Here is a 24,934-nt window from a genome sequence, read left to right as displayed (position 1 = left end):
ATCACCTCTCTTTAGTGCCACTTACTTTTGCCAGTACCTCTCCCTCGCCGGATATATTTAATTTAGACATAATTGCTTGAATACCAAATGAAATACGTTTGCGTGTGGGTGTGATCGGCGTGCTGCTACCACTGCTATAACCGTGTAGGCCTTCCTCGCCAACAGCATGTCCTAAAGAGCAGCCACCACTTCGTCCTTCGCCAATATTCAAGGTTTTGTGACATTTTACACGCCACTTCAACAACACATTTACCAATGATTTATTTCCCAGTATACTTGCAATATAAAGACTTGTCTGGCCGGTAACATCTTGGGCATTCGGATCGAATGGCAAGTGCCACTCCCATTGACCCTCATCATCCCGATGTGTGGCATACAAATACTCCGGATATTTGAAGTTGATGAGCAATTCGAGCAAATTAATATGACCGTTAATGCAGGCGGCATGAAGCGGCAGCCAACGCTCCACAGTAGATTGCTACAAAAGATGTAAGTTTAAAAGATGGTTTAAAGGCAAGTATTTTATATCTACCTGTATTAATTCAGGAAACCGCTCCAACATCAACTTTGCTATACTATAGTGACCATGATGCACGGCGGCATAAAGTGGCGAATATTTAGTGACAGCATGTGAGCGTCCATCGGCACCAGCATCTATCAGCCGATTCACTATGCTCGCATACCCCGCTTGTGAGGCCCTGAAGTATGATAAATGGATTTGAACAAAAAACTCTTATGCAGGATCTTTCAAGTTCGAGTTTCTATTCTAGCAAAGTTTTATTTTGAGAGCTGTTAGAAAACCGATGGGTCTGTGAAAACTACATTTCGTTGTAATCCTCCAATAGAGTGCGGAATAAAAAAAGAAAATCTAAAAATTTTAGTCGACTGGTATCATACGTCTCCCCTATAAGAATTCAAAACTGAGTTGTTAGTTGAGTTTTAGTTGTCAAATCCGTTTATTGTCCAACCCAACTCAACTTTCCATTTCACTTGGGTTCGTTAAGTTTTTGCATATATCACGATTCGCAACTAGACTTAGTATTTATGATAAAAAACCTCAAATATAAAATTTCTATTTATTTTAAAATTATTCCAGAAAAATATCAAACAAGCAACAAGCCTTGTCGACTTATTGGAAAAAAACCCCGATATTGGAATAGGCAAAGGCCAATACGGACCAAGTTCCCAATACAGTTTGGAATGGGGCCTGATTTGTTGTTATTAATAAAATAAAAAACGAAAAAGAAATAATATAATATAACGCTTTCACTAGGTGTCGATTCGCTACAAAGCCAACTTAAAAAGAAAATTGGCAAGAAATAAGGAGAATTTCCTAGCAACTGGGGGAGAACAACCATTCCAAGAAGTGGTTTTACCTGCATGTAAGCATATAAGTGGGTCAATAAATTCTCCTGAGCCAGCGTTTGAGTTAACTCTTGATGCAACCGAAGAGGACATTAATCGGCTAACTAATAAACCGCCTGTAGTTGAAGCTGCAACACACACACCCCAGCCAAGAAGACTAAATGCAGAATACACAAAAATGGCGTTGCTTGACGAGAAGGCAAAAACACAAAAAGGAATTCTGCATACTTTAAAAAGTCAAGAATGATAGAATAAGAGATTACGAATTCGCTGTGACGTCAGGCTCCGAGAATATACAAACAAAAGGAATCGGAAATACTTGTTTGTGAACAGAAAGAGGCGAAAGCAATAAAAACTACCAAACACAAACAATTATACACACTTTCTTGCCACTTGTCTTCCGCATAAAAAGGCAGAAAAACTACATCTGAAGGTTTTTTTATAATTTGTGCTTTCACAATTTAACACGCGGCACTTCGTTCACATTATTTTATTTAGTTTAAATGTTTAAAATCCCAATATTACCAAGCCATTCACTGAATTTTTAAAAACATGTAATTTCTCTACCTTGTGTTTGTTTGTTTTGTATTATTAACGAGTCTGACGTTAAACTTGTCAAAATCGCAAAAAATAAAGTTACGGTTTTAGGAAGACGCCATCTTCTGTATTCAATTCGCCTTACATCTCAATCACTCAACTGATTTTTTCTGTGAGCATTTGAGGCGAAAACACGACATTAAAGTACATACGCATATTTAAACTATATTTCTAACCGTTCGGACAAAAACAATCTATTTGGCATTAAATTTTCCAGGTGTAGGGAGTGGGCCGTGGGCCGCAAATGACATATTTAGAGGATTAGTTAGCGCAATGGAAATAATCATTTACATGGACTATATGGTATATTGTGGGCCACGTAAAATTTGCTTTTTGAATCGGCTATAAAAAAAACTAATCAATGTTTTTTCAAACTTTTTTTTATTTTGAAGACTGAACATTGTCATTTATGAATGAAAAATAATATCGTTCAAATGACTGCCACGACTGGCTTTACAGTAGGCCATTCGATCAACCCAATTTTTAAGCACATTTTCGATTGTTTGGGCTCCAATTTCATGAATGGCAACTTCGATGTCGTGTTTTAAAGCATCAATCGTCTCTGGATGGTTCGCATAGCATTTGTCCTTAACGGCTCCCCACAAAAAATAGTCCAACGGGCTTAAATCACAGCTCCGAGGCGGCCAATTGATATCGACAAAAACGGTAGCCAAAAGTTCGAGTGTAACTTTGGCAGTGTGACAAGTTGCACCGTCCTGTTGAAACCAAATGTCGTCCATGTCATCCTCTTCAATTTTTGGTAACAAAAACTCGTTGAGCATGTCACGGTAACGCCATTTACTGTAACCGCGGAAGAAGAAGACTCACCATTTTGGAAATAGGTTTTTAATATTTCCCAATTTTGTTCAAGCGTATAGCGTCCCATTTCGTAAATGTCAAACCTTTAAGTAAATTATGAACACATTTGACATGTCGTTTGTGTTACCGTTCTCAAAAAAATAGGTGGTTCAAAAAGCAAACGCTATATGGCCCACCCTGTAGAAGCGACTGTAACTTTCGAAGAACATAGACATTTTTTTTATTTTTTTTAGTTATTCAGTCCTAACCCAACAAGGGCAAAGCTTATAATTATTAATGATCAGTATCTAGAATGTCAACATCTAACAAATATTGGCAATTTAGAGACCAAATAATTAAATCAAATTAGCTGCTCTACAGCTACTACCTATTCAATGTGCCCTGAACATAACATACATGTATTGAAAACACTGTAACCATTCAGCATCAAGAGCTACATAAGTACATACCTATGAGTTAAAACAAAAATGAAAATAAGGAAATTTTTTATTTCCACATCAAACTGGTCGGCGCACTTTATATTTACATGTAAATATACTATGTTGAAAATAAGGTATTTAAATTTGTTTTCCTTTTTTTTTTTGCATAGTAGAAGATATAATATTAATGATTCCTCCAGGAAAAGGAGCGAGGAAGAAAAAAATGCTGAGCGCAGTTAAAACTTGCTCATGTATTTGGGATAATCCGATGAAGAAACACAGTAGTCGGATGGTGGTCAATAGCTCTTGCCAAAATATTAGCCGGATAGTGTTGTCCTTAGTAAATTGTAATTTTATATTTTATAACGGCTGAAAATATCACAACAATAATGCAGGCCTTCTATAGATTTCAGAAAATTTGTGCATGGCGCAATATATATTTTAAGTATGAATCAAACCGGATTATAAATGCAATTCTTACAAACACCCGGCGGATAAATTGTTTCCGAAGTTATTTTATTCGATGTAAGTAAAATATATTCTGCACAAAGCAACTCGTATCATAAATGTTACCTGACAGTAAATTCTTATTTTGCTCTGCTAAAATTTCAAGTCTAGAGTCTGCACAATTTGTGTCGTACAGATATAATGAAAGCAGTCCAATAAAAATATTTTAAACGTGCAAAGAAAGTACTTACACAAAAAGCACTGTGTTTGCTCCAGCTGGTGCCATGTTCACAATAACTTGCCGCTCACTACCCAATGCTTCTAGTAGTACACGCACGGTGCGTTCATCGCCGCCCACTACTGCCTGACGCAGTTCGCGGTGCTTTATCATACGCACTTGCTCGTGGGCATCTGTAAATATATAGGAATTTGTGTGCATGTAGAAGGAATAATGTAATTACTGAAAAATTATTGAGGATGCAATTATTTTATGAAGACCTTCACTTTACCTAAGCAGCGGGTCAATTCAACAACTTCGTCCACGAAATAATCACAGGCATCCAAAGCGGTTTCAGTGCCAGACTTGGGTTTATCAACAAAATGCCATGCCATTCTAAGAACGGCAGAAAACTGATTTTTACCAAAGAAATATATGATACAACTGCGCTAAGTCACGCACACTCCTCTTCGTAGGATGCGGAAACACCAAAGTGTGCACAAAAATGCACAGCAATGCTGTTTCTTTGACAACTATTTTTGGGAAAATCAATACGTTGCTTTAATGGCCTTACAATGTGGCCAATAATGTGTGTACATCCAATGAACAGTCGCACAAACGAAACTAAGAGGTAGTAGGACTTTTAAAGCCAATGTCTGTCCAATTGGTTAAAAAAAAAACACTGTAATCACAATCACATCCTGCGATTAACACGACGAGACACGGTTAATCTTTTACCGGTTTAATAAATTGTATTTCAAAACTGGTAGCACACAATGAAGCCGCAAAAGTAGCCATCTGTCAGATATGATACCAACACACCGATGTAAATAAACATTATTTTGCTAGTGTCCAACCGAATATTCGATTTCAGTTACATTTACGTAATTTTTTTCTTTTATTTTTTATTAATATATTTTAAGTATCTTGTCGTACCTCGAATCAAACTATTGATCCAATTCGCAGTTAAAAATAGATAAGGGGCTTACAAAATAGTTCATGCTTTCTTTCAGATTTTAGTAGCTTAATTTTAATCATACCTTTGGCTACCTATTAGTAAAGTACAAACTGAAAATTGTGAAAAGCATTGCATACGTCAATAGTTTTACCAAGTTTCTGTGGGGTGTATTGCAAAACGGTTTGGAAGCATTTAGAACGAATTTTAAGCACTCCAATTATTCTTTCAACGATGTTTTCTATCAAGTGCAATATGTAAAACCTTTCCTATGGATCGTTGAAATCCTCGTTCCGCGAGAAATCTCAACGTGGCTTCCAATTTCTATTTAATATGGATGACGGTTTCATCGTTAATAATACTCTGCAAGGCTTCTTTTTTGTCCTGGAGTAGGAAGCAAAGCTGCAAAAAGATATCGTACGTTCATGTTGAAGAAACAGCACATGCCCGAATATTTACTTGTCTATCCCATTTACTTTACACTCGAACGTAAGTAGGCATCTCGACACTAAATCTGTGATTGCTTTCAATGAAATGCCCAGTCGAGACAGCAAATAGAATTTATTTTGCAATTCATGCCAAGACGTACTTTAAGACATACATATATTGTGTCACATGTTCACATCTGTGAAGCAATTGGCTGCATTTTTGATCTTTTCAATTTTCCAGACTGCTTATTTTCCTGTTTTGCAAAAAGGATTCACTCAATTTCACTCAATCAATTTGAAAGTTGTTATAAATTGAACAATTGAGTTGTTGAGTACGGTACATCGAACAGAGGCTACACTCGAATACGTATGTACAGTAGCAGAACTGGCTAAATGTTTGCCACATTCATGCATTTTTTATTGCTGTAACTAATTTTGCTCGGCAATAACTTTTATTACATAAAACTTAACATTAATATTTTGTCCACAGACCTTTAACCTTAATGGCGCCATTTATACGTCTTGGCATACTCTCGACCAGTTTTTCAATTGTTTAGTATGGAAGATCGCGCCATTCCTTCTGAACGCTTGACCATAGTTCGTCGATGTTCTTTGAGGCCATTTCGTAAGATGCTAACCGTTTTTTAGAATAGTCCATACATTTTCCATCACGTTTAAATCAGAACTCTGTGCTGGAATTCTAAAAACTGGAAGTCCTGATTTGTTATCTACTTTTAAAGAATTTGCGCTGTATGTTTCGGGTCCCCGTCTTGCTGAAATATAACCTCTTCTGTTGGATATGTGCTCAGATCAAATTGCCTATTCTTTATTTCCATTATTCCCAATATTCGTACCAATCAAAATGTCACGACGTAAAGCAGCCCCACACCATAAGGCTACCACCCACATGCTTCATCGTTTGTTTTAATTGACGCTTTTGCACCTTTTCAGGCAATCAGTGCCGGTAATACTGCTTCCCATCCGACTGAAAGCAGTTAATACGGGTCTCATCAAACCATATCACTCTTTTCCAGTCGTCAGCATTCCGGGATTTTTAATTTTTTTTTTTTCGTCTTCTTTTGGTGTCTTAGCTTCTTAGCTACTTTTCAATTAATATATGTATGAAAACAATAATTTGAACAAAACAGTAAGTTTGACGACAAAGCGGTTAAGCTCAACTAATTTTTTGTTTGTTTTTTTTTTTTTGCCTATCGCGAATCAAGAGCAACGAAAAATAACTGCAGGGATAACCGTATTAAGAATAAAGCGTTGCTGATGAAAAAATATAATTATTGTCATATAATTTTTATTTTTTAAATAACGGTATTAAGAATAAAGCGTTGCTGATGAAAAAATAGAATTATTGTCATATAATTTTTATTTTTAAATATTTTGTAAACTTGAATTAGTACTTTTTGTTTCTTAAGAAATGAAACATAAAACCCGAAAATTTGATAGCACTATTTTGAAAAATGACTACAGCAATCAAAAATGCATGAATATGGCAAACATTTAGCCAGTTCTGCACGCCACTGTATGTTATTGTTATTGTAATGTTTAGTTTTAATCCGTTACTCATAGCAATTGTTTGCGACCATATACGAGTATGTATGTCTGTAAAACCATCATATATGTATAGTTACATATGTATGTATAACAGCCTTTACACAGCTTAAGCAGCTGGGGTTGTTGTTGGTAAACAATATCATCGACAACCTGCAGACTGTTGGCGTTATTGTATGGCGGTTTGTCTTTGCCTAATCACTGGTTCAAAGCGCTAGAAAATTACACGTTAAAGATGACTCTCGCTTTTATCAAGATACGACCCTAAGCTTGTTACTTGTGCTTAATACAAGTATGGTTAATATATGTACATATGTATGTATTTGTAAATGTCCCCACATTGTTGAAACTCCTGCACAATCCCCGGCTTTGAAGACAAACATAAGACATCCATAACACATCTGACCTTAAAAATTATATACTTTAAGAGAGCTACCAAATTAGTCCAGAATACACAAAAAAATCGGTTGACTCCATGCCAAGTAGACTTGAAGCTGTAATTGATAATAAAGGATACCCAACAAAGTGCTAAATACCTTAAAATTTGAAAAATTAGAAATAAATAGTTGCTCATTTAAAAGTGTATCATTTAAGTTGCGGCGTAATCTCTGTATGATTTATTTTCGGCATTACAATGAAATGAATAAAAATCGCGCGATTTTTAGTCCAAATTTTCGCCTGCGGACTCTTTTTTGCTTTCAAATATACATACATATTACAAAAACAAATATTTTTACAAACACTGAAAATTTGGAAAAAAAAATCGCGCGATTTTTAGTCCAAATTTTCGCCTGCGGCGCTTTTTTGCTTTCAAATATACATATATATTACAAAAACAAATATTTTTACAAATGCTGAAAATTTGGAATAAAAATCGCGCGATTTTTAGTCCAAATTTTCGCCTGCGGCGCATTTTTGCTTTCAAATATACATATATATTACAAAAACAAATATTTTTACAAAAGCTGAAAATTTGAAATAAAAATCGCCTAAATTTTCGCCATCGGCACTCATAACTTTTAAGATAAAACAACATTTTCATAAGTGCTATGAATTATAAAACCTAAGTTAAATGCTTGCTGGGTTGTCGACTGCTGTATTCTCTTCTCTTCAACTGTATTTCAGTACAAACTGCAAATGTGGTCGGAAAAAACCTAATTTTTAAACTTCTCCTGCGGGTTCTATAGGGACCCTAGGAGGTTGGGACTTTCACAGTTATAATGGTGTGACCTTGCTCTTTCTAATGGGCGTGGTGGGTGGTGCCACGCCCCCTCCCCCTCCGCCCCCCATTCAAATATATCGTGGTAGTAAAGGAAAGTTTTTCCAGTGGCCCTAATAATAACTAGTGTTAGACAAGAATGATAACTTATGTACACCGCAAAACCACCTTGTATGAATTCGCATTGTACTTATTGGTACAAATTTAGTATTCGTATCGGTTTGACTTTAGTATAATGCCGAATGGCCAATAACAAGCACAGTCTTATAATTTATTTAATGAAACTTCAGGGAAACTTGTAAAGGAGAAATTCTTTACACGTAATCACATTTGATTTTGTTGGAACTGATCCGACGATCATTCGATTAAGTTACCACCAACATTAAATATGACGCTTTTGGGAATTTAACATACCTGCATCCGAATCCGATTCGCTCATTTTTAGCTAAGCCCACTGCACTCTTCCTTCGTTCTGTATAGACTTAATATTTCCACATTTAATTTCTTCTGCCAAACTACAGCGTACTTACACTTTTACAACACATCTTATAGTTTCATTGTTAGCTTTTTTTATGATAAATCGTCAACCATAACTCAAACTAAATTGTAAATATACAGAGAAAATTTGAGGGCGCTTACTTGATATTGTCATTTTTAGACAATTCGCTGTCATTCGCCTTTATGTGTTTTCTGCTGGTTCTCTACATCCAATATAACTAATGCAGTAAATAGTCACGAAAGCAACATTTTTATGTAAGATAGTGCTTTAAGCTAATAGTAGATGCAGATTATTAGCTGTTAAATTGTAAAGAGGCACAATAATCCTCATCCCCATCATCAACACTAAACTGAAATACTTCATTTTTGTTCATATTTTTATTCCCATTTGTATGCATCCGGCAACAATATACTGTTGTCCATTTTAATGAATTCTTATTCGCGTTTAAAATGTGAAAAGTGATGCATTTGGATTTAATTTTCATTGAAATATTTCGAATACAAATATAAAAATAAGTAAAAACACGCACGTGAGTGTATATTTAGTGAATTTAAGGGAAGTGTAGAAAGATATATATTATAATGCGCCGAAGTGAAGTTCCCGAGGGCACTATGAAGGCAAATAATTCTTCTTCTTTCATAGCGTTACAACGCGGGGTGCGTCAAAGCTTCCTTCAAAATGCTCCTCCAAAGCGGTCTATCTTGAACTGTTGCTTCGTAGTTACGTATTCCCAGCTTCTTAAGATCGTGTTCCACTGCGTCTATCCAACGGTTCCTCGGTCTGCCTTTGGCCTTCACGCCCATTAGCTTTTCCGCAAATAATTACCAAACTATTATTTCCAGAATAATTGGGAGTTATAAAGGTTATTCCTGAACCACTCCCTAAGTTTCATTAAATAAGTCTTTATAGTTTTCCTAAAAATGCCCATGTTACATTATAGCAAATCCTAGCCAAAATGGTGGCACTAGACCAACAACAATGTTTTGTACGTTTGATTGTCAAAGCAAAGTATTGACAAAGTAGAAACCAAAGAATGTGGCGGACAGCCACATAGACACGGCGAAGAAAAACAAAAACAAATCAGCTGATTTATCGATATCACCCTTAATAGAATATATGATCCTTGATAGGAAATGATTTGATGTTGCTGGCAGAGATATAATATTTAATGTCGTTGACTAATTGATTCACAATCAATAATGAGAGAATAAGACATTGCGCCTTCCGAATTCGTTGTGACGTCAGGCTCCAAGACTAAAGGATGGGGTCTAATTGTTTGTGAAGAGTAACGGGAGTCGGAAGCAATACCGTATTTAGGTAGGGGGAATGTTTATACTGCTACCAGAGAACGTATGAATTTACGTTCTCTGCTGCTACAACAATAACAACAACAACAACAAAACACAGGAGGTACGATACACTAGACTAGGGCTAATTTCAATGCTTAGAAAGCAACTCCTACTGGGGTGATACCTTCTGTATGTTGCTGTCAGTCAAATTCGTTGCCGCAACGGTCGCAAGGACCCGTTGTTACAGGCCTATAATGTGGTATTTTTTTCCAAAAACCTGGTAGTGCTATTTGAAATTCAGAAGTTGGCAGCACTGAATGAAGACGTCTTACAAAGAACGTTAATGTAAAAATATTTGAATTTCCATGCAAATAAAGAGACAAAAAGCACCTGTAACCTAACTTTGCGCACAAAAAGGAAACTTTCCAGAAAAATGCTCTTAATTCTCAAAGGCTGTTAAATTTCACCAGTTGAGCATATTTCTGTTAACTTTGGTGAAAAATGTGGCTGCGGTGTACCTCGCGCGCAAAACGAGTACCCCTGAAAATTCCATACGTTCCTGTCATTGAGACTTCTCTATACATTAACGTTCTCTGCGTTCTCTGCGGCACTGGTCTGACATTTCGCTTCGTTTGACATTCTATATGGAGGATTTTGGATTTTTATTCTCTCTTTGCCGTTTCTACTTGGGAATGAAACACGAAAACAAGAAGACGCAAGAGTTGAAGAAATATAATGAAGAAAATACATCTTGGAGGAAATTGTGTTCTTTGCATATTATATTAAAGTAAAAATGCCAGTAACTTATTAAAAGACAAATTAGAATTACGAAATATTTGATATATATGAAATAATTCCGTAGGGAGAAGAAAGGCGCTTGTTGGTAAAATTGATTATTAGAGAATTCTCGGAACGCTAGCAAACTATTTGCTGCTATTTGGCTCGCACTACCTGTGCTGCGTTCTCTGGTGTATCTTCTATAACGCTAAATGGAGTGGCAACAGTGGCGGCGATTGGTGTGACTGTAAATAAAACGATGTTCGTTTTGATGCAGACGATGTGAAAAGACATATATTTTTGTATTTAAACGGCAATAGCGATAATTTTCGCAAATATTTCTAATTTGTTCTCTTTTGAAAAACTGCTAAAGTGACTAAAGTCAAGAGAAATTGTGCTTAATGATTCCAGCGTTTTTATTATAACATCACCACATGTAAAGTTTCACTGCGAGGAAACGTAAAAAGCATACTCTGATGTGCCGGAGTATAGCCTAATTCAAAAGGAGCTATAACAAGTTTTTATTGTAAACAGATCAGCAATCGGTAATGACTGTCCGCTGGGTGCCCAATATGTAGCTTGGCTAAAGTAGAGCTCGCAGGATATCAATGTGGGAATGTTGTACTGGTATGCATATTTTACTTGAGGATCTGCATCCATTCACTCATCAGAACGGAATTAACATTGAAAACGACTTTATTATTGGATTTTGAATATATTTAACTACGGTTAACGTGGATTTGGAAAGACAAAAATCTGCTAAGTACACAATTGATTTGAGATCAGAATGGCTCCACTCTCCTGTCCCACCGAATCCATCGACTTCTGGAGGAATGAGGTGCCTGAGCGCGCCGAAATCAGCTGCCTTATGCCAAATGGCATTCTCATTCTAATGGTCGTGCCTATTAATTGCACGATCCGGGAAATTAAAGCGGTAAGTAGGTTTGTAAAGCCACATTGGTGCAACTCTAACTAAGTTGCAGCGACGAACGTTAAAGATCATTTGCTTAAGGTTGTAGTGAATAACAGTCAAATAATAACTAGAGTGTATGCCAATACGGCTCACTTATCTCCAAAATATGTGTCTTCGTGCCTCCTATAGTGCGTTGTTCCACTGCCAAGAAGGGTTCAAATTTTATTAGCTTAGACGCCACAGAAACCATCTTATTGCGCAGCTGCCCAAAGATTTTCCTGCCAGACGTTTGCACACCATGACTACTTTTGTCGCTTTGTACGAGACATCTTTTACAGTATATTGAATTTCCGAAGCAAATATATTATCATTGTTTTTGCATTCGGAGTTTATTATAAAAACACTTCATATTGATATTTGTTATTTAATTTCGTTTATTATTTCCTTTTTTTGTAAAATGTTAGTACATTTTATAACAAGTGCCATAAAATCCAAGTTTAAAACTTTGTTCAAGAGTAATAAAATTTAAAAAATTTTCATTAAAATTTTTAATCAGAATTTTTTTTATATTTTTAGCAATTTTATAAGAGAAATTGTGATACATTTTAGAATAACAAAGTTTCAAGTTTGAAGGATTTTAAAATTTTCGTTGAAATATGAAACAGCAAACTCAAGCGACTTACCTTAAGGGGGGCAGCTCCTCCAGACAACGAGTTCTTTAATCATTTTTTGCGAAAAAACTGAGAGTATTTATTATCTTAAAATATTCATGCTTAAATGAATATACAAAAATGTTTTGAAAAAAAAAAAAAAAAAATTAAAATTTGAAGTGAATAAGAAAAAAACTACACTTTTTTAAAAACAAATTGATCAAAACAATATTTTTAATGATAATTAATATAAAATTTGAGGTGCATGCAAAGGCCAGTATGTTAAAGAATATCCCTGTTAAACATTGAGTTGATATTTTGATTACTTTATGTATATTCGATAGGGCGGAGAACAACGGATTTCGAGAAAAACGTGATTGGAGTTTTCGTTCTTACTCATCTTTCGTTCGATGCTCATCACTTCACTGACTTTATAGGGACTTTTCATACTTTCTATTAAGCTTAAAACATTGAAAAGATATTCTTTAGGTTTTCAATGCATTTTTCTTTCGGATAAAAACTTCGCCCTCTTCTCATATGTCAAAACTAAATTTCCCTCCGTTCTTCCGCTGCTACAAGCTATAAATCTTTAATGTATGAATGAATGAATGCATGTCAATGAGGTTTGCACTTTGACCTCGTTTTTCTACGGCCAGTGCCTGGAGACTCCAGCACACCTTTTTCTCAAATGTGATGCTATAGCGCTAAGAAAAATGAGATATCTCAGCCGTATGCGGGCGGAAAAAAGGGACAATGAGCTATAATGCATTGCGTCCTCTGATTCAGTACATTCTCAGAGAATGTGCTTTGGAATTTCACCATCCAGTTCAGAAAAAGGGCAGGCGTTTGTTTCTATTAATTCTTATTTTAAAGCCTGCTCATTGCCATCACAACCTTCATTTCCTTATTTATTTCGCTCAATAAAATGGTATTCTTTGTTTTCGGGGTATTGAGGACACAAAGTTACCTGACTGTCAAAAAAATTTGGATGCGCTTTGAATTAGTGTAGTGCCTCTCTGCCATGGATTTCCGCTTCAAGGAATATGGGATAACCGCGCATGGTTGTCGATCTTTTAAAGCACACCCCAAAAACCAATTAAAAAACAAAAATATTGGATACATAGAGAAAAAATCATGCTTCGCGCAGTCTTCCGACCGTAATTCAATAGAAAACTTATGAAGTGAATCGCAAGTAACAATTTCGAAAAAATTATGATTGTGAGACGGAATTCAGGAAGTATGCTAGCATATCGCAAAGGAAAGATATGGTGGATATAGCTCAAAATGCTAGCATCGGGAAACATTCTTTGCGTCAATTTTTTTTTTTCGTTTCCCATTAATTTAAAATATGTATTTTCAGAATATGCTAGGGACACGTCTTTGTATTCAAAGACCAAGTGTGCTATTTATGTGTCGAATGCGAAGATATATATAATTGGCGCGTTCATCCTTTTTGGGTGTTTGGCCGAGCTCCTCCTCCTATTTGTGGCGTGCGTCTTAATGTTGTTCCACAAATGGTATATGGGAATGCTGTATATGCAAACAGAATATTACAAAAAACACCAAACTCACTTTTAAAAAATACCCAAGAATCAAGGAATACAAGATTGCGCGTAAAAAGGCGAAACAACTTTGCTCCAGCTAGAAACGAAAGAAATATATCAAAATGTCAAACATTGTATAAAAGTTGCAAAAAATATCGATGGCACATACGCTCAGTCCAACCCAGCTCTATCTTAAGTTTAATAAAGGAACTGGGTCTGGATGAGGTACTGTGATAAGTAGAGGGTACAAAGGTCGAAGTGCAAACCTCTAGTCAAATCTAATCGAGTTCTTAATGCATTATGGAACTGAATTTTCATACCAAAACAATTTCTAGCTTGCTTTAAGCCATCAAAATGTAATTTTACTCCAAAAACCTTTGTGACCAATATAGCTTGAGAATGCCTTACGAATGTAAGAAGTTTTTGAAATTCAACTCAAATTAAATAAATCGCTGGAATATTTATTATATTATTATATAAAATTGTCCGTTATTTCTCGTTTTAGGAGGTGATTAAAGAAGCAAAAAACTTTCCGTTATGTCATCTAATAAAAGATCCTTGTGACTATGAAGTCAGTGGCATATCTAATTTCGCCAACGTTGATTGTTTTACCGATGAAACTAAACGCCTATCTGAAATACAACCTTTTTTTTGCCTACTACGACTGGGGGAACGCACAGAAACCTCTTCTATATCCAGTGATTATGAACTCTCCAAATTGGTGAGTAATATGATTGGCAAATCTTTTGAAGAATATAGTTCGCAGCGTAGTCCCGAGGTTGATGACTTTCGGCGCAAGCTGGCACACCTCTGCGACAAAATGGAACAGGTGCGTTCCCGCTTTACATGGTCAGAGAAATTGCTTTACGAGCATCCGATGCGTATTGCAAATACCGCTGTCATGCCTGAACTGATACGAAAGCGGCTGGGTGGCACAAGTTTTCTAATAGTTGTCAAACTGGAAAACGATGAAGGTTCATATACAATTCCTGTAAGCGAACATGACACCTCCACTACAGTAATTGAGTCCGCGCTTCTGAAGATGAAGCGTTCTCAAATAAGGATTGGTGATCGACCGTCAGACTATATATTAAAAGTGCGTGGACGAGACGAATTCATATTCGGTGAATATCCCCTAATACAGTTTATATACATACAGGTAAATTATAAGTAATTTGTATTATTAAAATCATCATATTAAGTTCTTATTTATGTTTACCCAAAGGAAAGTCTTTCCGGCTCGGATGTTCCCAATGTTGTTCTAAAGCCTATTCAAACACTGCAATCGTACATAAATTACAAGAACGATTTGAGTTTTTCTCACAAGCGAACTCGAAGACCAGAAAATATTCCTGTGTCAGTTATTAACACTCATACCCCTGGTAAGGAACTAAAGACCACCTCATCATGGCACGTAGTGACCCCATTTAGATTGCGTTTGCATCAAATCGAGAATGTAAACTGTGATCTGTCTCGTGCCATCAAGGTAGGTGTACATGTAGGTCTCTTCCATGGTGAGCGCCGTCTATGTGCGCAACAATCCATAGAAATCGCAATTAGCAACAATCGTTCATTCACATTCGAGAAAGACATCTCATTCGACATACAAGTACAAAATTTACCGCGTATGGCACGTCTATGCATGGCCATTTACGAAGTAACTAAGGCATCTCGCTCGAAGAAGTCGTCTAATACAAGCCGCGACAATATTTATAAAGAAGCCAACACTTACGTGAACAATAATCCCTTGGCTTGGGTGAATACGACCATATTTGATTATAAACATCAAATGCGCAATGGCTGTCAAGCACTTTACACATGGACATATGCAGATGACATACAGTCAGATGAAATTTTCCATCCATTAGGGACAATCGAACCAAATCCGCGTAAGGATGGCTGTGCTATAGTGAAACTGGCATTTCACAGGTTAGGATAAAATTGAGAAGCTCTTGTTTTTTAGTTTATGAAATTTTTCTTATTATTCTTATTTCTTGTAGTAACTGTTGTGAAAATATACAGTTTCCGTCTATGGAAGCGGTGCTGAAGTATGCCGAAGAGCTTGATCACAGTGAAACTTTAAATCGCGACAAATTACAAGAAAACACCAAGCCCATTAGTGCTATGTTATCGCAGTACCTGCGCATTGATAAAGTATACGAAATGCACGATCAGGATCGCAATGCAATATGGTCAAGAAGGTACAGTTAACTTTTATACTGTTAAAATAACAATGCAACTACATTTTTTATGTCTGCTCAGGTATGAAATATTAGGCGAAGCGCCTGAAGAACTATCGACGTTGCTGCACTGTGTTAACTGGAATGAACGTGACGAAGTTGCTGAGACTTGGAAGTTATTACAACAATGGCCTACAATATCAGTTGAAAGATCACTTGAATTGCTTGACTATGCATATCCAGATCCAGCCGTACGAAGTTTCGCCATACGCTGTCTCCGTTTTCTTAGGTGGGCATAAACAGCAAATTTTTACTCTGGGCTAATTTCTGAACATAATTTTTTCTTCAAATCCGCAGAGATGAGGAATTGCTGCTATATCTTTTGCAATTGGTGCAGGCTATCAAACACGAGTCTTATCTGGATTGTGATCTGGTAACATTTCTGCTGGAGCGTGCGTTGCGCAACCAACGTATTGGCCACTATTTTTTTTGGCATTTGCGTTCAGAAATGCAAACACTCTCGATGCAAACACGATTTGGGCTTTTGCTGGAAGGGTATTTAAAAGGCTGCAAGCCGCATGTGCCGCATCTTTGTAAGCAGCTAAAAGTGCTCGATGCACTCAAAGCCGGTTCTTTGATCGCAAAAAAGGGAAGTAAGGAAAAAGGTCGCAAAGAGATGCAAGATTTTTTTTCGAGCCAAAGCAATAGCAGTATATTTCAGAGCATACAAAATCCATTGAATCCAAGTTTTCGTTGCAAGGGCATCCAACCAGACAAATGCAAGGTTATGGACTCTAAAATGAGGCCGCTTTGGATTGTCCTGAAAAATGCTGATCAAAGTTGCAACGATATTTATATAATTTTCAAAAATGGCGATGATCTGCGACAGGATATGTTAACACTGCAAATGTTGCGTGTTATGGATCAATTGTGGAAGAATGAGGGGTGAGTAAAGTAGCGAAATAAAAAATTATTTATTAAAATTTTGTGGAACGAAGGCATTCACATTTGAAATGCGCAATAATAGATACATATGCGGGTAAAAAACGACTAATAATCGCACAGACTTAATTATTCTTTGTCGCTTAAAAAAGAAATCGAAGAAATGATACCAAGGCGAATCCATTAAAGGTGGTGTTGGTAACTCAGCTGATATTATTTTTTTTCTATTGCCGTGTCCATGTGGCTGTCAGCTCAGAATGAAAGAAGACGAATTCATTATTTGTTTTCTAATTTCCCAATACTTTGCTTCGCCTCTAGCGCCACCACCTTTAATAAATGCGCCTTGAATGATACGCTTTCTTTCAGAGATTAATTTTTTGTTCATGTAACGTAAATTTGTATATTTCGTTTGAAATAATATTACTTAGTACATTACTCTTGTGTAGAACGAAATTCCACCAACCTTTCATCACAATCCCACAGTATTTAAATAGGATCTAGAAAAAAGTTGGTGTGCTGTTTTTTTTTCTTATTAAATTTTAGTATAATAAAGTGCGGCTCCTGTAGCCGAATGGCTATATTCGGAAGTGCCCAGGTTCGAATCTCCGGGCATGAAATGGTGGTTGCCCCTCGGCAGGCAATGGCAACAAACCTCCGAGTGTATTTCTACCAGGAAAAAGCTTCTCATAAATATATAATATATGCCGTTCGGAGTCGGCTTTATATAGTAGGTCTCTCCACTTCTTCTTCTTCGCTGTGCTATGTACGTCGTAAATCTCATCAGCTCATCGTTCCATCGCCTGCGATATCGCCCTCACCAACGTGCAAAGGTCCAACAATCTTGCGCAGAATCTTTCTCTCAAACACTCCAAGCGTCGCTTCATCGGATGTTGTCATCGTCCGCGCATCTGCACCATACGTTAAGACGGGCATGATGAAAGCCTTGTAGAATGTTAGTTTTGTTCGTCCAGAGAGGACTTTACTACTCAGTTGCTTACTTAGTCCAAAGTAGTACTTGTTGGCAATAGAGATTCTACGTTGGATTTCCAGGCTGACATTATTATCGGTGTTAATGCTGATTCCTAAATAAACGAAGTCTTTTACAACCTCGAAATCATAACTGTCAACAATGACGTGGTGCCGATACGACGAGTGCGCCGACTGTTTGTTTGATGGCAGGAGATACTTCGTTTTGTCCTCGTTCTCCACCAGACCCATTCGCTTTACCTCTTTATCCAGTTTGACACTGTTAAAAAATTAGGGCTTGTGCGCCGACTGTTTGTTTGATGACAGGAGGTACTTCGTTTTGTCCTCGTGCACCACGAGACCCATTTGCTTTGCCTCTTTATCCAGTTTGGAGAAGCCAGAACTAACAGCGCGGTTGTTAGGGCCGATGATTTCAATATCATCGGCCTATGCCAACATTTGTACGCTCTTATAACAAATTGCTCCTGAGCGATTAAGTTCTGCGACTCGCACGATCCTCTCCAACATCAGGTTAAAGAAATCATACGACAGCGAGTCACCCCGTCTGAGACTTCGTTTGGTATCAAACGGCTCGGAAAGTCCTTCCCAATTCTGATGGCGCTGCTCTTGTTGAGCAACGTCATCTTGCATAGCCGTATTAAGTTTGCGTCGATACCGAATTCAGACAAGTAATTTCGGAAGGTGTGAGCTGCTTGAACCATATGCAGAAGAATCGTTCTGGCCATTCCCAAGTGAATGGCGATCAGTAACTTTTCGCACTTGTGTGGACTTCTACATATGGACTCATCCTCCACCAATTGCTGGCCATATGAAGAAGGTTATTTTATAATATATATATTTTTAATTGGTTACAAATATATGCCTTTTCAATATATTATTTTTAGCATTTACCTAACTTTGCCTAAAAATGTATCACATAGTAAATTAGCTCTAAAAGAGCTTTGCTAATACTTATATTGATGTGCCATCTTTAGTCTGCCCTGAGGTTGGGGTCGGTGCAATTATTACCAGGCCAATTTATTACTGAAACTCTGATTTCTGACATATAATATCTCTTCTTTCTTTAATAGTTTGCCTATATAACAGCCATAACGTTATATTTTACTTGCTAATATACACATGTAGTCATTGAAATAGGTACGCTGCCTCTATCTATATATTTCCTTCTTCCACTTTGTAAATTTTAAAGCTTTATTGAAATTTCGGTTTTTTCCAAATGGCATCAATGCTTCTTTATGAAAATAAAAGACCAGTTTTATTTAGTTGCGTTATTGGTTGCACAGTTCGGTTATTCAAAAAAGTTATTTTCAACAAAGGAAGTTTTGGTTTTAAAATAGAATGTCGCACATTCTCTACTCATCTGCGCTCATCAGGCGTTGTTATCTTCTCGAACACCCAAACAGCCTGCAAGCTCTTAAAAAACAACTGTTGCAGCAATCGCTGTATCGCCCTGTTTCACGCGAAGCTCTCAGAGTTTGAATTCTCAAATGTTCGTGTGGAGTGGTCTTGAAAAGGCAGTTCAAACTGCAAAAGAAGCAGCAGATAATGACACTGTCATCGAAGTTGGGCGTTTCATCATGGAAAGACTTACGCCTCAACAACGTTTATAAATCGCACAATTGTATTTCGAAAATCGACGCTCTGTGAAAAGTGCTCATCGCACGCACAGGCCAACTTTTAGTGTACATATCCATCCTACCGAACGTACTATTCGGCAAAATTGAGAATAATTTTACCTTATTGGATGATTCTCGACCGATTAGATCACGTACAACCGAAGTGAAAAGAATATTGCGGCTATAAATGAGAGTTTTTACGAAGTCGCGGAAGAATCGATTCGGTGATCTCAACAACTTGGCCTATCTTATGACACTACTTGAACGATTATGCAAAGATCTTAGTTTGAAAGCGTATGAAATGCAGCTAGTTCAAGATTTGAAGAAAGCCTTCTTCCCAAGGGTGATAATTTCAGTCGTTGAGCTCTTGAAAAACTTGCTAAAGATAAGCATTTTGGGATCCGAATTTTGTTCCGCAATGAGCCCCATATTTGGCTTAATGGCTACGTCAATAAGCAAACTTGCCGTATTTTGGCAGAAAAACAATCTGAAGGCATTAAACATATAAATTGAAAACAACAGTTTGGTGCGGCCTATGGGCTGGAGGCCGATATTTCTTCAGAGACGAGGCTAGCGTCGAGGTAACAATGAATGGCGAACGTTGTCACGACATGATAAACGACTTTTTGGTGCCGGAAATTGAAGCCCGTGATCTTCACAAGATTTGGTTCCAACAGGACGGCGCTATTGCCATACAGCCCATGAAACAATGGGTATACTGCGTCGTCGTTTCGGTAAGCAATTTATCTCTCGCCTCGGACCATGAATGATTCTACACAAAAATAATAAAGAATGCTCAATCAATTTGAATTTTCGTTGTTTTATTTTAATTAAACCCAATACCTCTAAATTGATCACCCTTTATAAAGACTTTAAATCAGTGTTATCACATGCAATGAAAAGTACACAGTACATTTTATTCTGTTTATTAAAGAAGCTAACAATGAATTAACGGTGGAATACCCTGGCGTTTTGTGGATTTTCATCCCACCATTTAAATAAAAGTTAAAGAAAAGGAAAGCGTACACATACGTATGGATCATTTGTTCTTATCATATTACAAGTCTCATTAGAATTAAATAGCCAACCCGTTATAGATTCAGAAAATATAACTTGTTTAATAATTTAGGCACGCAGAACATAAGCCGGAAATTTTACTTTCGATATCTGTTGTAGCTTGGTGAAATAATAATAATAATAATCTGAAAGATGCCTGACCACGTAATTGTTACTTTCCAAAAAACAGACTACTTTTCACCCAAAATATACCAGCACTAATTTAGCCACATAAAAATACATATTTGCCTATTTAAAAAAATTGTTTGTGATATTTATGTGTACTTTATTTTCTCGTTAGTATGGACTTCCGTATGAACATTTACAACTGCATTAGTATGGAACGTCGCCTAGGAATGATCGAGGTTGTACTAAATGCAGAAACAATCGCCAACATACAAAAGGAGAAAGGCATGTTCTCAGCAACATCACCCTTTAAGAAAGGGTCTCTATTTAGTTGGTTGAAGGAGTATAATCGTACTGAGGAAGAAATGAACAAAGCCATAAATGAATTTACTTTAAGTTGCGCTGGATATTGTGTGGCCACCTATGTTCTCGGCGTGGCCGATCGCCATTCAGACAATATTATGGTTAAACGTAATGGACAGGTAATCGCTACAAAATGATCAGAAATCATGAAGTTACTAAAATATTTAATTATTGTCTTTGTAGCTTTTTCACATTGATTTCGGTCACATCCTCGGTCATTTCAAAGAGAAATTCGGTGTGCGCCGAGAGCGGGTGCCTTTTGTTCTAACCCACGATTTTGTATATGTCATAAGCAAAGGGCGTAACGATCGAGATTCTGAAGAATTTCTTTATTTCCAAAACATGTGCGAAAAGGCAAGAAAACCAAAACCAATTATAATAAAAATTTTTTGCCTGTAACCCGATTATTAATTTAGTTGACTTTTATATCATAGGCATTTTTAGTGTTACGAAAGCATGGCTGCCTTATATTATCTCTTTTCTCAATGATGATATCAACTGGACTGCCAGAATTGTCATCGGAAAAGGACCTAAACTACTTAAAGGAAACTTTGGTATGTATACTATTTTCGTTTTGTGTTTTGATTAAACCACTTCTTCCTTTTTAAGGTTCTCGACTACACCGAAGAAAAAGCTCGCGAACATTTTCGTTCAAAGTTCAGCGAAGCTTTAGTCAACTCATGGAAGACATCATTGAACTGGGCTTCGCATAATTTTTCAAAGAATAATAAACAATAAAGCAAATGCAAACGAAAGGACTAATGGACGTATGGAAGTTCTCCATATACTTGCCTTAATCACTATTAATTGGTACGATTTCTTCTCATATAGACGTCCTCGCAAAATTTTAAACACACTACTACTTTTTTATTCTACAACAAACACCAAATAACCCAAAGTTTCAAAATGTATGCAAAATTTTCAACTTTTTAACAAGAATTTTAAAATTTTTTCTGTTAATACAGTTGAAACATGCACTTTGCACTACTTAAATTCAATGGGTTAAAATAATATATATTTGAAGCTTTGCGTTATACGGTCTTTGTTGTAGTATAAACTATATTTTTTATAAACAAATAGTGGTGCGTTTGTAATTTTGCTTCGACGTGTATATGAGAAGAAATCGCAGTGGTACGAATTAATAGCGTAGGGCAAGTAAAAACCTACGATGTTGTAAAGTTGTAGTATTAACGTAGAAACAATAGGATGTGCAGAGTTTTGTAATTGAATTGAAATGTGTTCAAGTGAGAGTAAAATCAAGGTTAGAAATCAGAATTCAACACTATTCATGCATTTTAAAAATATTTACCAAATTCATAAATACATAATTCTACGCCCTTGGAAGCCTCCTCGTCTTCTCGCCATCTCCAATTCTTTTTTCGAAATGCTTGCCTGAATTATGTTCTGATTAACGTAATTCGTGTTTCAAAATTTGGCAGCTGAATTGCCTCATCTGGTGGCAATTCAGTTTCAATTAGGATTCGAATTACAATTGTCTAATTTTTATCTTAATTCATAAATCTCAAAGCCTCTAATAAGAAGCCAACTATGTTCGCATGAAACGCAATGAATAAGGCATAAATAGAAGGTACTTGAAAACCTCTTGCAAATGTAATTTATATAACATTTTTGTTCGTCGGTAAACTACAATGCATTAACAAGAATCAGAAAAGGGATAATTCAGGCGCGTTTAAATGTCATGGAAACATGCTCTAACTGCTGTCCATTTTTTTAATAATACTAATAATTATAATTTTCTGCTCTTTGCATGGTCTATGTTATTAAGTTATAAATTAACGTTTTTTTTTTTTCGTTTATAAAACTTTCGTAATACATACATACTAGAAAAGTTTAGGCAACAAAAAACGAAAAAAAAAAAATTATGTATCAATATGTCCTATAAATGTATGACGTGATTTTTATAAACTTGCAAAGATTAAGTCGATAAATTATAGCTTAGAATATCTATGATATTACGTTTATACACCTAAGCACTTTATCTTAATGCATTAACGTATTTTTTAATAATTAAAATTAAAATAATATCATCCTGTTAGCATAAAGTCTTGAACACAATACATGCATATTCAGTTAATACAACTCAATTCAAGATAATTTTCAATGCATATTATTTAAGGTAAAATTACTTTCTTTTGCATAGTTTATGATGCAAAGTTTCCTTTTTACACTGAATAGATCTAATAAAAAATAATAAAAGTGTATATATTGATATTTCATTGGCTAAAGCGACTGGAAGTTACAAAAGTAATGGTCGAACCCTGTAATTTGTGCATGGCTATTGTAAGAGCAGAGCTCATCAAACAATAAAAAAGGCTGGAAATACCAAGGAGCAACCGAAGCAATCTAAGATACATCCGATTATGAGAAGCCCCGTCTAAAAAAGATATCTTGAATCATACGTATATAATATGAATAATTATGCTTTTATTTAAATTTTCCGGTTAATAAATAATCTACCAAAGTTACATAGAATAACTGATTTTGTTTTGTTTTTCTCAGATTTTACCAAATAAATTAGTCTTTTGAGCAGAAATGTGGTTTGCTCTGGAGCCTCTCATCTTGCGCTCCGGCACTGGCTATGGGCGCTCGAACTTGTATTCCATCTCAATGGGGGTGGGTTGAAATTGAACAAAACAAGACGTGTGTGTGGAGTATTAACGAAATAATTTTTTGTTTGAAAGGTCTGTGTTTGCCATTATGTATGGTTCAAATTTTCCGGCTTCACACGGTACCACTGAACCGCATAGGCTTGCAGAAAGATCCATGAGAAAGTCTAGTGGGGTCGGATAACATGACCTTGATGGTCAAGCCCGTTCGTTCCATATCATCAAATTGTTCTTATAGAATTTTACCTTTCGGACAAGCTTTAGTGTAACAACTTGTCATAGTAATTAGATAGACTGACACCGCCAAAGCAACATAACCGTCACTGTCTGTCAAAATCGACCCATCCTATTTAGAAATCCCTATTTTACAAAAATATATGTATATATTAACTATCGTCATGTTGGGTCATACTACCTATGGATGCATAGCGTTATGAACGATATTTTAAGGATAAGGCGAGTTAATAACGACACATAAGGCCTTCTCTATTCGCCAATTCCCCGCTCGGTATCTCTATGCTCGACTAACTTGACGAAAAATTTGCATTTGAAAGCAACAACAAAGTTATTGAGTTATTCGCCGCTAGCGAATATGGTTATACCTAATTAAACTGGTATAACTCACTGCCTTACAAACACATGTAATTCAAGGCAGCTCTGGTATTCCCGCGTTGCATCAACTGTGGTGAAAAATAAAATTGTGCGAGTCAAGCATAATAGATTACCAGCGATAGTGAAAACATTTTTAGAGGTGTGCTCTTTAACAAACCGTTTTTCGGCTCTGAGCAAATTTGATAGAATGACTGATGGGCTGAAGTTACTTGGGATATGTTTACAAAAAAACTGAGATTGCCTTGGTGATAAACGAAAAAATTAACCAATGGCACTCCGTTGCCGTCTGAACAACGACTGATTGGACGAAGAGTGTGTGAATGCATGTGAAAAATGTTAATTGTTTTTAATTAAAAGAAAAAAACTGGCGATGGTCTAATAAATGTTATGGGCAATGTAAATCTATTTTATATACATACATATGAACGTATTTATATACGAACATCAAGACGCTCGCCACAAATATGGACGCCGGTTGGACACACCAAGTGAAGCTAAGTCCTTCTCCACCTGATCTTTCCAACGCAGAGGAGGCCTTCCTCTCCCTCTGCGACCACCAGCTGGTACCGCATCGAATACTTTCAGAGCCGGAGCGTTTGTATCCATTCGGACGACATGACCCAGCCAGGATTGGAATTTAGGTGTGCTCTGCTCAATCCATAAGAAGGGTGATCCTGTAATCTGCGCCAATTATCGCGGGATTAGTCTTTTTAATACCGCCTAT

General features: G+C 36.4%; 2 protein-coding genes across 5 annotated transcripts in view; one reads left to right on the top strand and one right to left on the bottom strand.

Annotated features, from left to right (window-relative positions):
* The window catches only part of LOC129244024 (leucine-rich repeat serine/threonine-protein kinase 1), a 32,467-nt gene extending 23,793 nt beyond the window's left edge, over nt 1-8,674 (bottom strand). Inside the window, exons 1-4 of one of the 4 annotated variants that reach the window (XM_054881634.1) lie at nt 8,444-8,674; nt 3,899-4,058; nt 533-698; nt 26-478 (exon numbers count right to left, since the gene is read on the bottom strand). In XM_054881634.1, the coding sequence (XP_054737609.1) occupies nt 26-478; nt 533-698; nt 3,899-4,058; nt 8,444-8,468 (804 nt within the window). In that variant the 5' untranslated portion in view covers nt 8,469-8,674. Of the gene's footprint in view, nt 1-25; nt 479-532; nt 699-3,898; nt 4,059-4,156; nt 4,612-5,739; nt 5,860-5,885; nt 6,012-8,443 lie in introns of those variants that run through there. The other 3 variants (XM_054881624.1, XM_054881614.1, XM_054881606.1) reach the window with 3 other exon arrangements.
* Nucleotides 8,675-10,464: 1,790 nt separating this feature from the next.
* LOC129244045 (phosphatidylinositol 4,5-bisphosphate 3-kinase catalytic subunit delta isoform) lies at nt 10,465-23,441 on the top strand. Its single transcript, XM_054881645.1, has 11 exons — nt 10,465-10,604; nt 10,680-11,528; nt 14,207-14,860; nt 14,927-15,630; nt 15,702-15,902; nt 15,964-16,170; nt 16,239-16,826; nt 20,784-21,090; nt 21,155-21,325; nt 21,406-21,525; nt 21,581-23,441. The coding sequence occupies exons 2-11, from the start codon at nt 11,382-11,384 to the stop codon at nt 21,707-21,709; spliced, it is 3,228 nt and encodes a 1,075-aa protein (XP_054737620.1). The 5' UTR covers nt 10,465-10,604; nt 10,680-11,381; the 3' UTR covers nt 21,710-23,441.
* Nucleotides 23,442-24,934: the final 1,493 nt, after the last annotated feature.

The sequence above is a fragment of the Anastrepha obliqua genome, chromosome 1, assembly GCF_027943255.1.
Source record: "Anastrepha obliqua isolate idAnaObli1 chromosome 1, idAnaObli1_1.0, whole genome shotgun sequence".
In the NCBI taxonomy this organism is placed as follows: Eukaryota; Metazoa; Arthropoda; class Insecta; order Diptera; family Tephritidae; genus Anastrepha; species Anastrepha obliqua.
This window is presented reverse-complemented; position numbering and strand designations above follow the sequence as displayed.